The sequence below is a fragment of the Myotis yumanensis genome, unplaced genomic scaffold (assembly GCF_028538775.1).
Source record: "Myotis yumanensis isolate MYYU_CA2020_CCGP unplaced genomic scaffold, mMyoYum1.0.hap1 SCAF_3, whole genome shotgun sequence".
NCBI classification, from domain to species: Eukaryota; Metazoa; Chordata; class Mammalia; order Chiroptera; family Vespertilionidae; genus Myotis; species Myotis yumanensis.
Genome location: NW_027223754.1, coordinates 137,866,571 through 137,881,481, shown reverse-complemented (window position 1 = coordinate 137,881,481; position 14,911 = coordinate 137,866,571). Strand labels below are relative to the sequence as shown.

The 14,911-nt window shown below is 36.8% G+C and overlaps 1 protein-coding gene across 2 annotated transcripts in view; it reads left to right on the top strand.

Annotated features, from left to right (window-relative positions):
* The window catches only part of OTOGL (otogelin like), a 144,294-nt gene extending 134,836 nt beyond the window's left edge, over window positions 1–9,458 (top strand). For both annotated transcript variants that reach the window (XM_070407618.1, XM_070407617.1), the window contains 4 exons: window positions 2,379–2,498; window positions 3,954–3,999; window positions 8,544–8,623; window positions 9,258–9,458. In XM_070407618.1, the coding sequence (XP_070263719.1) occupies window positions 2,379–2,498; window positions 3,954–3,999; window positions 8,544–8,623; window positions 9,258–9,458 (447 nt within the window). The remainder of the gene's footprint in view (window positions 1–2,378; window positions 2,499–3,953; window positions 4,000–8,543; window positions 8,624–9,257) is intronic.
* The last annotated feature ends 5,453 nt before the right edge of the window (window positions 9,459–14,911 follow it).

Below are 14,911 nucleotides of genomic sequence, written 5' to 3'. Positions count from 1 at the left end.
ATATTATTTCTGGTGTTCTTAATTACATGGGATTACTCACATACCCAAAATAAAAAGACTTTTTCTACCCTGTACATTTTATTAAATGAGAAAAATGAACAATTATGTTTTATACTATAGCCTATTTTTTTACAATTATGTGCAAAGCAGTGTTATTGATTTATGTAGTTTTATTGTTATTGTTTACCTGTTTATCCTAGCTGTATTTTTGTTTTCTAATATGTATTTTTAAAAGAGGGAGTCTTAAAAAAAGGAAGCTTACAAAATGATTAGGAGACATAGGTGACAGTAAGAGAAAAGGAATCAGAAAATACTGGAAAAAAATACAGTAATTGGGGGATTTTAGTAAAAGGGCAACATAAACTCTATAGATATTAGTAATCCAGGAAGCATTGGTGTATGTAATTAATATTCATGGTGGTATCCCTGAAATGTGAATAAAAGATTAAACTATGTTCAGAATATTTTTTTGAGAACACAAGCAATGCAATATAGATAAATATACATAATTGGCTTTTTCCAAGGTAAGCTTTAGTTCTCTAGAAATCTAATTTCTATGGAACAACTAACTTTTTTTCAGACAAATAAGATATTACTGTGTTTCTTGAATTTGAATATTTAATTTTCTTTTACACCTAGACTTCTTTCCAATTAAGATTCATAGAAGACCTAAAGCTATTCATAAACTTAAAAAAAATTTAGAAAGAGGAAGTTAGTTAAAATTCTTTACTGGTCCACAAGAAATCTTCAAGCCAGAGTTTGACTAACATTTTAAAATCCAGACTATAAAAATATACATCAACAATTATAGCACAACTAGAGGCCAGTGCATGAAATTCATGCATGGTAGGGTCCCTACTGGCTGCTGGCTTTCAGCCGGTGCTTCCCTTCCCTGGCAGCCAGCTGCTGGCTGGGACCGTCCTTCATTCCGTGCCACCCGCTTGTGGTCAGTGCACATCATAGTAAGCAATTGAACTCCAGGATGGTCAAACTCCTGAGGGGACACTTTGCATATTAGGCTTTTAGATAGATAGATAGATAGATAGATAGATAGATAGATAGATAATTATGTAGTAAATATGTGTTTAGCAGACTTTCTTTCTTTCTGTTTTTTTTGTTAATCCTCACGGCCTGGTGCACGAAATTTGTGCACAGGTAGGGTCTTTAGGCCTGGCCGGTGATCAGGGCTGATCTGTGGGGCGACCAGTGGGGCGATCAGGGAGGCCGGCCCTGTCTGCTTGCCAGCCAGCCCCACCCCCCACTGCCGCCAGTCACCTCCGTCTGTGGGGCAACCAGTGGGGCAATTGGGGTGATCCCACTGGCACCCACTTTAGCCAGCCTGGCACCGCCTGCTCTCCAGCCCTGCCCCCCACCTCTGCTGATCGCCTCCCTCTGTGGGGCAACTGGCAGGGTGACTGGGGGCCCCCAATGGCACCTGCCTTGGCTGGCCTATGGCCTGCAAGCTGGGGGCAGCTCCTGTGTTGAGCATCTGCCCCTGGTGGTCAGTGCACATCATAGAAACTGGTCATTCTGTCGGTCGTTCAGTTGATTTGCATATTAGGCTTTTATTACATAGGATAATTATGTAATAAATATGTTTAGCAGACTTTCTTTTTGGTTTTTATTTGTTTGTTAGTCTTCACCTGAAGATATTTTTCCATTGATTTTTAGAGAGAGTGGAAGGGAGGGGGAGAGAGAGAAACATCGATGTGAGAGAGAGAGAGACCTGTCCAGGGCTGGGGATTAAGCCTACAACTAAACCAGTATCAAACCCGGGACCCTTCAGTCCCTGGGCTGAGGCTCTACCAACTGAGCACAATCAGCTAGGGCTAGCAGACTTTATTTCTATATAGAAATTCTGACATCAGGAATGAAATAAAGTTATTATGTTTAAAAGTTAAAAGACTAAGAATAGTTTTTAAAATAGACATAAGGTATACAAGACTAGAACAATTAGTCAATAATTACTATCATGTGAAGATTTTTAAATATTTTGCTGACAAGGGAGTGGAAGGAAGAATAAACAAGTCTCAAGAAAGGAGGTGTATTACATAATACGATTTGTTTTTTTATAATTAGTGAGGGAAATAGGAGAGCAAGACATTTGACACTTGATCAAATTAGATAATTTTGTAGTAGAAACAAATACCTTTTGCTTCTTTACTCCCTACTGCTTTACACATTTACATGTCAGTTCTAGTATGAAACCAAACACACACACACACACCATGCATGTATTTTAATCATTTCCAGATGGACGTTTTATGACTCAAAAAGCTTTCTGCATCATGCCATTTGATTCAGTAGGATAGGAAATATTTCACTTCAGAAATTTAGCAGATTTCAATAGTAAAACATACTTTCTCTTTTATTTTTAGGAGGGGAGTATGTGGCACTATAACTGTACCACATATGAATGTGTCAAGACCGATGAAGGAACAATGATTCTGAACTATAGTATGGTCTGCCCCCCTTTTAATGAGACTGAATGCAAAATGGTTTGTACTTTGTTATATTTAAGAACATTTAGTATTAAATGGAATTAGAAAATAGTGTGTTTTCCAAGGTCATACATACATTGTAGCTTATTTTGGTGAATATTTTATTTTCATGTATATATAAAGGCTCTATTATATATCCTCAGTTTTCCATTTTGAATTATATATGGTATTCCAAATAATTTTCACTCTCCCTGAATACACATTATGCTGTCTCTGGGTTTTTAATATGTAGATAAAGGATTACTGAAAAATCATTTGATCACCAAGCCTCTTTCTCAATATGGATCAATAAACGAATCAATCAGAGCTTGAATGATTTTCTCTTTCTTAAACACACAGCCAGATTTATGATGTAATGTACTTTTTAATGCATGCTGGCCTGAGTGAAATTTGTCTTAGCTCCTCTGAGCACAGGCCACTGTGGAACTGAGCACGTGTCATAGCTGGTCCTTCAGTTTTGTTCTCCCAATTCCTTATCCTCTCAGATTTTTAAAAGTGATACAATTTTCCTGGCTTTTTATTACTAACTTTGAAGGTTGCTGGAACAACTTCCTATTCCATGTGAAAGTAATACAATTTTTTAAAAAGATTATCTGTAGCTTTAATTATTTAATAGGTAATAATCCCTAATGAAAAGTAAGCTTTGCTCTGTTGTGGGGGGGTGGGGGGGGACAATATTTTCTAAGTGTAGAGAAATAACAGTCTCATTAATTTTTTTCAAAATGTCCTTTTTTTAGTTATGACGGATAACTCGCTAGCTGGCAAGGTAGATAAAATATTTACTAAAGCAATAGAATTTCAGGTCTGGAAAGAATCTTAGACACCATCTTAATTCACAGATTTTAAAATTTGAATTGTAATTATCAAGTTACTGAAAGCAACTAGAAACTTACTGTAATAATTCTAAAAGATAATAAAATTTTCTTAATTTATCCTTAGGCAGAAGCCATTCTGAAGTAGAGATTTTTTTTTAAATAGCAAAATATTAAAGAAAAAGATACACCATTTTAACATTCGACTATATCAGAAACTCAGTCTAGTCTTATAGAGTAGCTTATATTATTTTGAAGAGTTGAAAAATATAATGGTCTCTACTGGTAAGACATTTTTTTTGTATTTAAAAATTTTGGCTGATGCCATGTTGATCTCAGCCCTTCTGCCAGCAGATGTAATAATAAATTTATAATTCTTAAAAAAATAAAATTTTGTAGTGTTCTTTTAAGGAAGTTAATCTTTTTACACTTTCATATTATGAATAAAGAAATAACAATGTTTTTAATATATGCTCCTACATTTTTTACAAAAGGAATTTTTATTAGTAGTTAGATTCCAACAATTTTCCAATAAAGTACTTGTGATACTTAATAAAAATTTTGAGAGAGTTAGTTTTCTATTTCTAGTCCACAAGGAAATAAACAAACGCTGAGTTTTGACTTTCTCCTCTCTTCCTAGAATGAAGGAGTTGTAAAGCTTTATAATGAAGGCTGTTGCAAGATCTGTAAGTGAAGACATATTACATTGATTAATTTGATAGATTACTTTTAATTGTCCTAGGATTTCTCTTGTAAAATTCAGTTCTTATCACATGTGGAGGGAAACAAATTGTATGATGCATATTAAATATTTTTGTGTTGTGGCTGATTATTTTGTAATTTAGTCTTCATTGAGTAACGTGTTTCTCTAATTTTTAACTTAAATATTAGAAATTTCTTTATTGTTGCATTTCCCCAAAGGTATTGTGTAGGACTCTAATGGGTTTAAGTTTAAAAGTGCTCTATGGTCAGATTTACTTGGAACATGCAGAACTATGCAATAGTAAGTAGGCTATTGTGACTCCAATAAGGGCGAAGTGTAGTATTTCCCAAACCTATTGGGACAAGTCTATAGTTCTGTATGATACATTTGAGAAATGCTAATTTAATGAGTACATTTAAATCCTATATGTAAAACTTCCCAATAATTGTTTTGATAAAGGTATGTACACACAATATTAGTTCAAATGATAAGGTTTATTTCATAGTAATTTTTAAAAAATATATTTTTATTGATTTCAGAGAGGAAGGGAGACAGAGAGATAGAAACATCAATGATAAGAGAGAATCATTGATCAGCTGCCTCCTACATACCTTATCTTGGGGATCAAGCTGCAACCGGGGCATGTGCTCTGGAATTGAATCATGACCTCCAGGTCCATAGGTCAATGCTCAATCACTGAGCCACGCCAGCTGGGGTTCATAGTAATTTTTAATGATTTTAAGCACCGAAATAGACTAGAGAGGTATTAATGCAGCCATTTTTTTCTTTTTAAAGTGTTTATGACGTTCTTAAGAAAAAAACAGGAGTTTTAGGCTAGAATGGCAGTTTTTATTTACATGGTATGTAAACCTGACACACACAAACTTACCACAACAAACAAAAGAGTTCAACATAAGATGGCCTGACATCTAATGTGACATTGTATTCGTTTGCTAATGCTGTGATAACCAAGTGCCACAAGCTGGGTGACTTAGACATGTATCATCTCACAGTTCTGGAGGTTAGGAGTCCAAAATACAGAGGTCCATGGGTTGGTTCCTTCTGAGGACTTGAGGGGAAGATCTGCTGCAGGCCTCTCTTCTTAGCCTGTAGAGGCCTGTCTTCATGTTCATGCTGGGTCTTTCGTATGTGTATCTGTCTCCAAATCCCCCTCCCCTTTTAAATATATTTTATTGATTTTTTACAGAGAGGAAGGGAGAGGGTTAGAGAGTTAGAAACATCGATGAGAGAGAAACATTGATCAGCTGCCTCCTGCACACCCCCTACTGGCGATGTGCCCACAACCAAGGTACATGCCCTTGACCGGAATCGAACCTGGGACCCTTCAGTCCACAGGCCAATGCTCTATCCATTGAGCCAAGCCAGTTAGGGCCAAATTCCCCCTTTTTATAATGACATGAGTCAGATTGGATTTGGGCCTCTCCTAATGACCTCATTTTCACTTGATTACCTCTGTAAAGACCCCATCGCTAAATAAGGTCATTTCTGAGGAATATTTCAACCCCTAACAGCTTTTATTGCTGGGACTTTTGTAAATAGGATAATGCCACTTACACATTCTTAATTACTGGGGCTCTTAGACACACACTAATTAAATTTTTTTCTGTTAGAAAAAAAGTAGTTTTTAATTCAGTATTTTATGAATTATATGTAAACTAATGTATATCCAGTAGTCATTGTATCAGGAAACCAAGGAATAAAATTAGGCTCCAGAATCTGAGGAAGTTTATATTTTTTATGATTTCACTTCTTTTTCCTCTGCTTCTTCAGTCTAGACCAGCCGGATCCGGCCCATTTGAAATGAATAAAACTAAAAAAAAAAAAAGACCGTACCCTTTTATGTAATGATATTTACTTTGAATTTATATTAGTTCACACAAACACTCCATCCATGCTTTTGTTCCGGCCCTCCAGTCCAGTTTAAGAACCCATTATGGCCCTCGAGTCAAAAAGTTTGCCCACCCCTGGTCTAGACTCTTCTTTAGGTATGAGATATAGGAGTAGAATCATATAGCAAATGTGAAGAGTTTGGATTCTGTAACTCCGTGTTAATTATTAGAGAAGTGAGTACACTTATGTCATCTGAGGGTAGACAGGAGATCTGTGTGACTGACCATATTAGTACTATTTATTGCCTGTCACACATAGACACTCTAGTAAGCCCATTGCAGACCAGTACTACAACTAATCTTCCTAAGTTCTGAGAGCTAGATGGGAAGATAGGGATGGCTCCCCCTATAGGAAAGAAAATGAAGGTCAGAAAAGTTGACCACACTCCTCAGTAATAGATTAAGGGCTGTCTAATGCCTCGTCCCAGGGCTTTTCAATTCTGCTAAGCTCTTTGAAGCGGCAGAATAGTAAAAAGTCACCTCAGTTTTTCCTATCTGATGAGTAAGGACTTGTAAGGAAGTTTCAGCTTTGGTATCAGAGAACCCTTGTCTGCAGTCTTTGCTTTTGTGTGACCAGGCTATACCAGGGAGACTGTGGGTATTGGATACTATCACAGATGCTGTGCTAAACAAAATGTGTTAAAATAAAGTCTCTGAGAATGAATAGGAATGCTTCTTGGTACAAACAAATTTATGCTAACTAAATTGATGCTGTCCCAATTTCATTCATCAAATGAATCGACTTATCAAACCAATTTTTATTGAGTGCCTACCACACACCAGACAGTCTTAGCACTGGCACTGTGATAGTGAATGAAACAGTATCTGTATGCATGGTGCATATTATCAAGAAGTGGAAGAAACAATGAACACATAAATATATATTATTATGTCAGGTAGTGATGAGTGATATAAAGAAAAATAGTGCAGAATAAAAGGGATGGAGAGTGAAGGGAACAGGGTTGCTAACTTCAGTGGTTAAAGAAGGCCTCTGTAATGAAGTGTCACTTGAATGGAGACTGAATGTCTGCCAGAAGAATGAAGAGTGTTGAAAGCAAAGGAAATAGCAGGTGTGGCTATAGCACCGGGATGAAAGTGATAGAAAGAAGAGGGTAAGGTACCTTACAGGTGATGTTAAAGATGTTTTCTTTCTAAAAAGTTATTCTTAAACTTGCATGAAGTAACGACTGAGTGAAAGCACTATAAGGTACAAACAGCCTGCCCTCTGTCCCCAACACTGAGCCTTGGGTCACACTGTAGGTGGGAGATCAGGGAAAGGAGAAAGAACAAGCATAGGAGGTAGAGGAGGAGCCACAAATGAGATGAGAGGAAAACCAAAGTGGCTGTTCTAGAAGCCAAGTGTAGAGAGTGTATCAAGAAGAGAGCGATGATTGCCCTAACCAGTTTGGCTCAGGGGATAGAGCGTCAGCCTGCGGACTGAAAGGTCCCAGGTTCGATTCCGGTCAAGGGCATGTGCCTCGGTTGCGGGCACCTCCCCAGTGGGAGGTGTGCAGGAGGCAGCTGATTGATGTTTCTAACTCTCTATCTCTCTCCCTTCCTCTCTGTAAAGAATCAATAAAATATATTTAAAAAAAAAAAAAAAAGAAGAGAGTGATGGACTGGGTCAAATATGACTGGGAAGTAAAATAGAATGAGAACTTAGATGTGACCTTGATTTTAGCAATTTAAAGGCCAAGGGTGACCTTGAGGAGGACAGTTTAATTTCAGGTAATCTTTACTTGAACCAGCATAGCTTAGCTCTGATATACTTTACATGTTGGGATTTCACAGAAGTATTTAATTAAAAAATAATTTTGTGACTAAAACCATTTGAAAACTGGGTATCGAAACCCAGTCTTTTGCAAACAAGGTAAATCAGCAGAATGACAAAACAACTTAGTATCAGAGCAAAAAAATCTTGGACTTTTGCAGCCTGATTCAGAATTATATATACTACATACAGCATGAAATAAATATTCTTGGTGTATGGCCAAGTTATAATCCATCACCCACACAGAGGCATATTAATATGTCATTAATTAATAGAAAGTGTTTTCATTTGAACTCCTAAGAGATCATTTCAGAACCATCAAATCAAATTAGCATCACTCATCCATACATTTAATCATGGTTGATAAATAGTTCAATTTATGCTTGATATTTTATTAATATACATTATAAATGTATTAGTTTTTAATTTCAAAATAAATTTATATATACTAGTATATGTATAGATGCCTTAATTATTTATGTGTATATTTACTTTTAGATACCATGTAATAATCATTTTATCTACCTATTTATCTACATACCACACAGAGGTTGGTACATACTATACTGTTAGCTTTACTGTATGTGTAGAATATTTTTGATTTGTGAGTATGGTAATTATTCTGACAATAAGGTAAAGAGAAGTAGGAAGCTAGAAAATATGAGATAATCTATTTAGATGGTGAAAATAAATACTGAACATAAAATATGAGGAAAATTTTAAATATCTCTTAATATAGGAATATATTTTATGTAAACATCAATTTTCAATATATTATTTTAATGGAATTAAGAAACAATTTGGCATGAGCCTTTTAATGAATAAATACATTCTCTATTTTATCAGGTAAACGAGAAGAAAGAATATGCCAGAAAGTGATTATTAAATCAGTTATAAGGAAACAGGACTGTACAAGCCAAAGCTCTGTAAGTGGAAAAATACCATTTGTTACATAAAGGGCATGTGTCTTTCCAAAGTATATGTATCACCGCACTAATAAGTTTGTAAGCCAACAAAATGCTAACACAATATTTAGCTTTGAGATTATTCTTAAATTCTAATATTAAAATGTTTTGTGAAGAAGTATGAATTATTCTTAGCATAAGTAGTCAAAAGTTCTGAAGTGATAACAGCAATCCAGAGATGGAAATTGAATCTAAATATATTTGACTACATATTTTCTTAACTACGCAATTTTACTCAGCAAAAATAGTCCTGGTTCTAACTTTACCTCCTTTAATATGACCCATACAATCCCACAGTCTACTTGAGCCATGCTATAATATGGGTTACAATAGACTCATTAGATTATGATTAATATATTGCAGGCACCTGCCTAGTTATGTGAGCATGTTTCATACTTTATGTCAGCATTGTTGTCCTAGGCATCACCATGGAACTAAGTTACTAAATTTCAACCTGGTATGTTTTGCAACCTTTTAACACAGAGAAGCTTGAGAGTAAAGTGATAAGGAAGCCTTGCTTTCATTTGACTTAGTAAAATCAAGTAACCAGATTTTTAAATTTAAAGAGTTTTTTTCTCATCATCTCTCCTTACAGATAAATGTTGCATCTTGTGATGGAAAGTGCCCATCCGCCACCATATATAACATCAACATTGAGAGCCATCTAAGATTCTGTAAGTGTTGTCGTGAGAATGGAGTGCGGAATCTGACTGTGCCCCTGTATTGTTCGGGAAATGGCACCGAGATCATGTACACGCTCCAGGAACCTATAGACTGCACATGCCAGTGGAATTAGACGTGTGGATTCCAGAACTCTATGCAACATCACCAATCAAACGGAGTTAACTTTCAGCACTGTTATTTAGGCACTGGGCAGATTTATACTGTTTACTGATAATGTACTTTTCAGACTATTGGGATATAGCAATTAACAAAAATATACCCAATTCCTATGGAAAATTAGATGTATTAATTTACTCAATTTTAGAGAAGTAAATTATTTTAAGTTGTTCAGCTGAAATACTATACATATTATTGCAACATGCTAAAAACCTGAGATATGCTCATTAAGCAAGTTATTTTGCAGAATTCTTAAAGTTTCATTCAATAGTCATTTTTTGATATTCTGGTAAATATAATCAGTTAAAATTGGTATCTGGATAGTCATAAAGGGTGGTATGCCTAGAGACAGATCATAGAACTATAGGATTTTAGAATTTTAAAAACTTGAATAGATATTAGGGGTATTACTACAAATCCCCCTCATTTTGCAGGTCTAGCAGATAACCAGAGAAGCTGGTGACTTGTACAAATTAATTTAGTATAACAATATATTGAATTCATGTTAATAGTTAAGTCTAGATATTTAATATTCTAGTACTATGTTCTTTTCTTTTGGATGGTACAGTAAGATGTCTATCACAGAATCTTTCATTCTTAAAGAGTTAGCCTTGCATAGGATTAAGAATTTTAAATTCAATGCCTTTATAAAAAAAAAAGAAACACAATGCCACACATTCATATGTATATACATACATTTACTAGTTATTCCAATAATATGGAATGGGGAAATGTAGCATCATTTCCTAAATAGAGGAGGGATATCTTGGGCTTTTATTTTTTTATACCATTAAAACTATTATTAAGTATGTTGTCACTACTTAACATTTAGTTAGCTATTTACTATCTCATGCACATCTGATTTTTGAGATGTATTTGCGTACTATTGAAGTTACATGCTTTTTGCTTTTCATGCTGCTGCTTTGCCAATGAAGAATGAGATAAAATTATTTGAATGTATTAATAATTCTATAACAGAATGCTGCACTTCTTACATACAGATTATTGACATACGCAAGGAGTATATCCTGAGATCTTTGCAAATGTCAAAATTCTTTGACATTTATAGTACATAATTGTCTGAGTTTCCTTGTATGTAAAAAGGAGAGAATGCTCTAGTTGGTATTATTATTGCTAGGACCTCATGAAGTCAAACATCAACAGGAGAACAGTAAAGTTGCATTGAAAAGCAGATGCGGGGCCTGATCGTCTAGGCTCAGATGTGAGCTAGGTGATTTCTTTGGTTTTAAGATCATGCTTCCCCCCCAAATTGCAACTTATTAGATATTTTGGATCTCCAAGTTTACTTAGAAATGGGTGAAAGAATGAAATGAACATCTACAAAGTCCCAGTGTCTACTGTATATAAAAGTTGATTTTATCTTATTTGTACTTAATATAAGTGTTTCATCTAGATGTTAACATTTCAATATTCTTTGACTCTTATTAATATATAGACCGAATCAAATGCTTTTGGTTAAAATAAATTAACATTTTGCTTAAGAAAAACTGTTATGTACCTCAAATGAGCACATAATACTGTATACTGTCTACCACACATTTTTTTTTTATTTTCATGCTCTATAAAATATTTATTAAATTAAAAACAAGTCATCTTTAAACCTATTTGTGGGAAAAGGGGCACCATTCTCCTAGAACTTTATAAACATTCTCAAATACAGGAAAAATATATTGAGTACCTGCTACCAGTATGTGCCGGACACATTCTAAGCTCTGAGGACACAGGCAAAACAATAAAGACACAGTGCTCATACTCACACAACTTACAGTCTAGTAAGAAAGTAGGCATGTGATAGATAAACAGCTATGAGAAAGTGCAGAAAGACAGACCAAAACTTTTTGGAATGTAGTATATGATAAAGGTGGCCCTCAAATCAGCAGAGGAATACAAATGAACTTTCCATAAATGGTGTTGAAACAAGTGTATTGTAACTTGGACAGAGAGAAATTAGGATTCATACATCCACTGACATCAGGCTAAATTCTAAACGTATCAGAGGTGTAAATGTGAAAAAGAAAAAAGGAAAAAGAGGGTAGAAGTTCTAATGAAAATTGGAGTAATTCATTATAACCTTAGAGTGGGGAGATCCATTCTAATTCTGACTCAATATCCAGAAGCCCAAAAGAAAGGATTGATAAGTTTAATAAGAAAACTAAAAACAGACAACAAATTCTATCATGACCAAAAATGTCACAGAATTGAAAGAAAATGTAAAACAAAAGCATAGTATTTGCAATGTATCACTGATAAAGGCTAATTTTCCTATATATAAAGATCTAAAAAATTAATAACCTAAATCCTTTAACAATGAAAAGATAACAATAATTTTAATAAAAGCATTTCAAATTTAATCTACACTGAAATGCATTTTCTCACCTAGTCACAATTCAGAAGTTTAATAATACTTTTATATTAAATAAGGCTTTGGGAAAACAAGCACTTTCATATGTCATTGGTGATTACACCAAGCAGTAGAAATCCTGAGAATTTTTCAATGTTTATTAAATTTTAGAGGTGGTTTTTTGGTTTGACCAAGCTATCTCGGATAAATATCTAGACAAACAACTATACAAACACAAAACACCACTCATACAGGGTTATTCATTGTAGTATTGTTTGTGACACAAAAGATTGGAACAAACATGAGTAGAATAAATTATACGAATCCACATAATGTAATACTATGCAACTATAAAAAAGGAACGAAAAAAGAAATTTCATATTGCTGTGGACTTATCTCTAGAATATATTTTTAATGAAATAATCATATGTAGAATGCTAAGTTTTGTAATAAATGGACCAAAATAAGAAAATATAATCAGCTGAAACCGGTTTGGCTCAGTGGATAGAGTGTCAGCCTGCGGACTGAAAGGTCCCAGGTTCGATTCCGGTCAAGGGCATGTACCTGGATTGCGGGCACGTCCCCAGTGGGAGATGTGCAGGAGGCAGCTGATCGATGTTTCTCTCCCATCGATGTTTCTAACTATCTATCTCTCTCCCTTCCTCTCTGTAAAAAAATCAATAAAATATATTTAAAAAAAAAAAAAAAGAAAAGAAAATATAATCATACTAGAGGCCCGGTGCACAAATTCATGCATAGGTAGGGTCCCTCGGGGTGGCCTGCGAGGATTGGGCAGAAACCCACAGTCCAAAGCTGCCTGCCACTCCTGCCTGCTGCTCCTGCTCATTCCTGCCCCACTGTGCCTGCTGTGGGCTTGCGCCCAGTCAGTCCCAATCAGGAGAGGCTCGTGCTGCCACAGCGGCACTCGCACTCGTCAGCCATGAGCCCTGCGTCTGGCGCCTATCCTGAGGTGGGGGGAGGGCCAGGATGCGTTAGGCCATTGGGTTCTCTTGGCAGGTGGTGGGATGCCCTTGCCAGCCTGGCATCTGGATCCATTCTGCTGACATTCGTGCCAGTTGTCGGGAGCCACCTGGCGGCTGCTTTTATATAGTTTCTTCCTTGCAGAGTGTCTAGGAAGGGGAAGCAGCTGCAGTGCCTGAGGCAGACTTCCAGTAGGCCAGCAGCGCTGTTGGGATAATGCTGGTGATGCAGGTTCATCGGTGCCTGGTCCATTTTCTGGAGATTGGACCTGCAGGACTACTGAGGGAGTGAGTGGCTGCTGCCCAGCTGGTGGGCCACTGGGACGGATCAGTCAGCTGAGCGGTGCTCCCACTGTGGGAGCGCACTGACCACTGGGGGAAGCTCCTGCATTGAGTGTCTCCCTCTTACCAGTGCACATCATAGTGACCGGTTATTTGGTCGCTTAGGCTTTTATCTATATAGACTAGAAGCCCAGTGCACAAATTTGTGTACCAGTGGGGACACTTGGCCTGGCCTGCAGGATTGGGCTGAAACTGGCTCTCTGACATTCTCTGAGGGGTCCCGGATTGCGAGAGCGCACAGGCCAGGCTGAGGATCTGGTGGTCAGTGCATGTCATAGTGACTGGTCAACCGGTCGACTATCTGACCCCTGGTGGTCAGGGCATGTCATAGCGAGAGGTTGAGCGGCCTTAGCATATCATTAGCATATTACGCTTTGATTGGTTGAACGGACGACTGGACACTTAGCACATTAGGCTTTTATTATATAGGGTTGTTTATTTGTCCTGTAATCATATGATTATGATTTTAAAAAATGTAATCACATGATTACATTTTGAAGAAAATGTAAAACAAAAGCAAATTTGCAATGAATCACTGATAAAAGCTAATCTTCTTATATATATATCTCCTAAAAATATTAACAACCTAATAGAAACTGGGCCAACAACCTGTACTGATAGGTTAAAAAAGAAAGAAAGAATAAAGTACTAAAATGTTCTTCAAAGAATTTGAGGATTTGAGATAAGCAGATATTGAGATTGGCAAGAGAATGAAATGCGCATTAATCTTTCTTCTCTTACTGTCAGCTTCATTCTCTCCCACTGCATTCCAGGTTGCTTCAAGTGCAACTTTGGGCACTACAATCTGCTTATGGCCACAGCAGCTCTGATGAAACAACCTTAATCATGTTTGTCAACAAAGAGGAGAAGACATCTATCTCTGAGCTCTAGTTAGAAAATCCTGTGCAGTGATTGGCCAGGCTTGTTTATCATCTGACCAGTCACATTGCAATGGGCGTGTATTAGTTTTCTATCACTATGAAACTGACTACCACAAATGCAGTGGCTTGAAACAGACATTCATTATCTGGGGTTGCTGTAAGTCAGGGATCTGGACAGAGGTTAGCTGGGCTCTCTACTCAGGATCTCACTAGGCTGAAATTAATTTGTTGGTTGGGACTATGATCTCATTTGAGGCTTGGGGTCCTCTTCTTTCAGGCTCATGTAGGTTGTTGGCAAAATTAAGTTCCTTGTAATTGTATGACTGAGTTCCCTGCTTTCATGCTAGCTGTATTGTGGGGCACATAATACAGCTCTTAGAGGCCATACTCATGTTCTAACAACTCGATCCTCTCATAGTATGACAGCTGACTTCTTCAAAGATATCAGGAGAATCCCTCCCTTGTTTGGCTACAATGAAGTTTTATATAATCCTATATAATAAAACCCTAATATGTAAATCCACCGAACAGTGGAATGACCAGTTGCTATGACGTGCACTGACCACCAGGGGGGCAGACGCTCAACACAGGAGCTACTCCCTGGTGGTCAGTGCGCTCCCACAGGGGGAGCACCACTCAGCCAGAAGCTGGGCGGTAAGCAGTGAGGGGTTCTGGACTGTGAGAGCCCCGGACTGTGAGAGAGATGTCCAACTGCTGGTTTAGGCCCAATCCCCTAGGCCAGTGGTCTGCAAACTCATTAGTCAACAGAGCCAAATATCAACAGTACAATAATTGAAATTTCTTTTGAGAGCCAAATTTTTTAAACTTAAACTATATAGGTAGG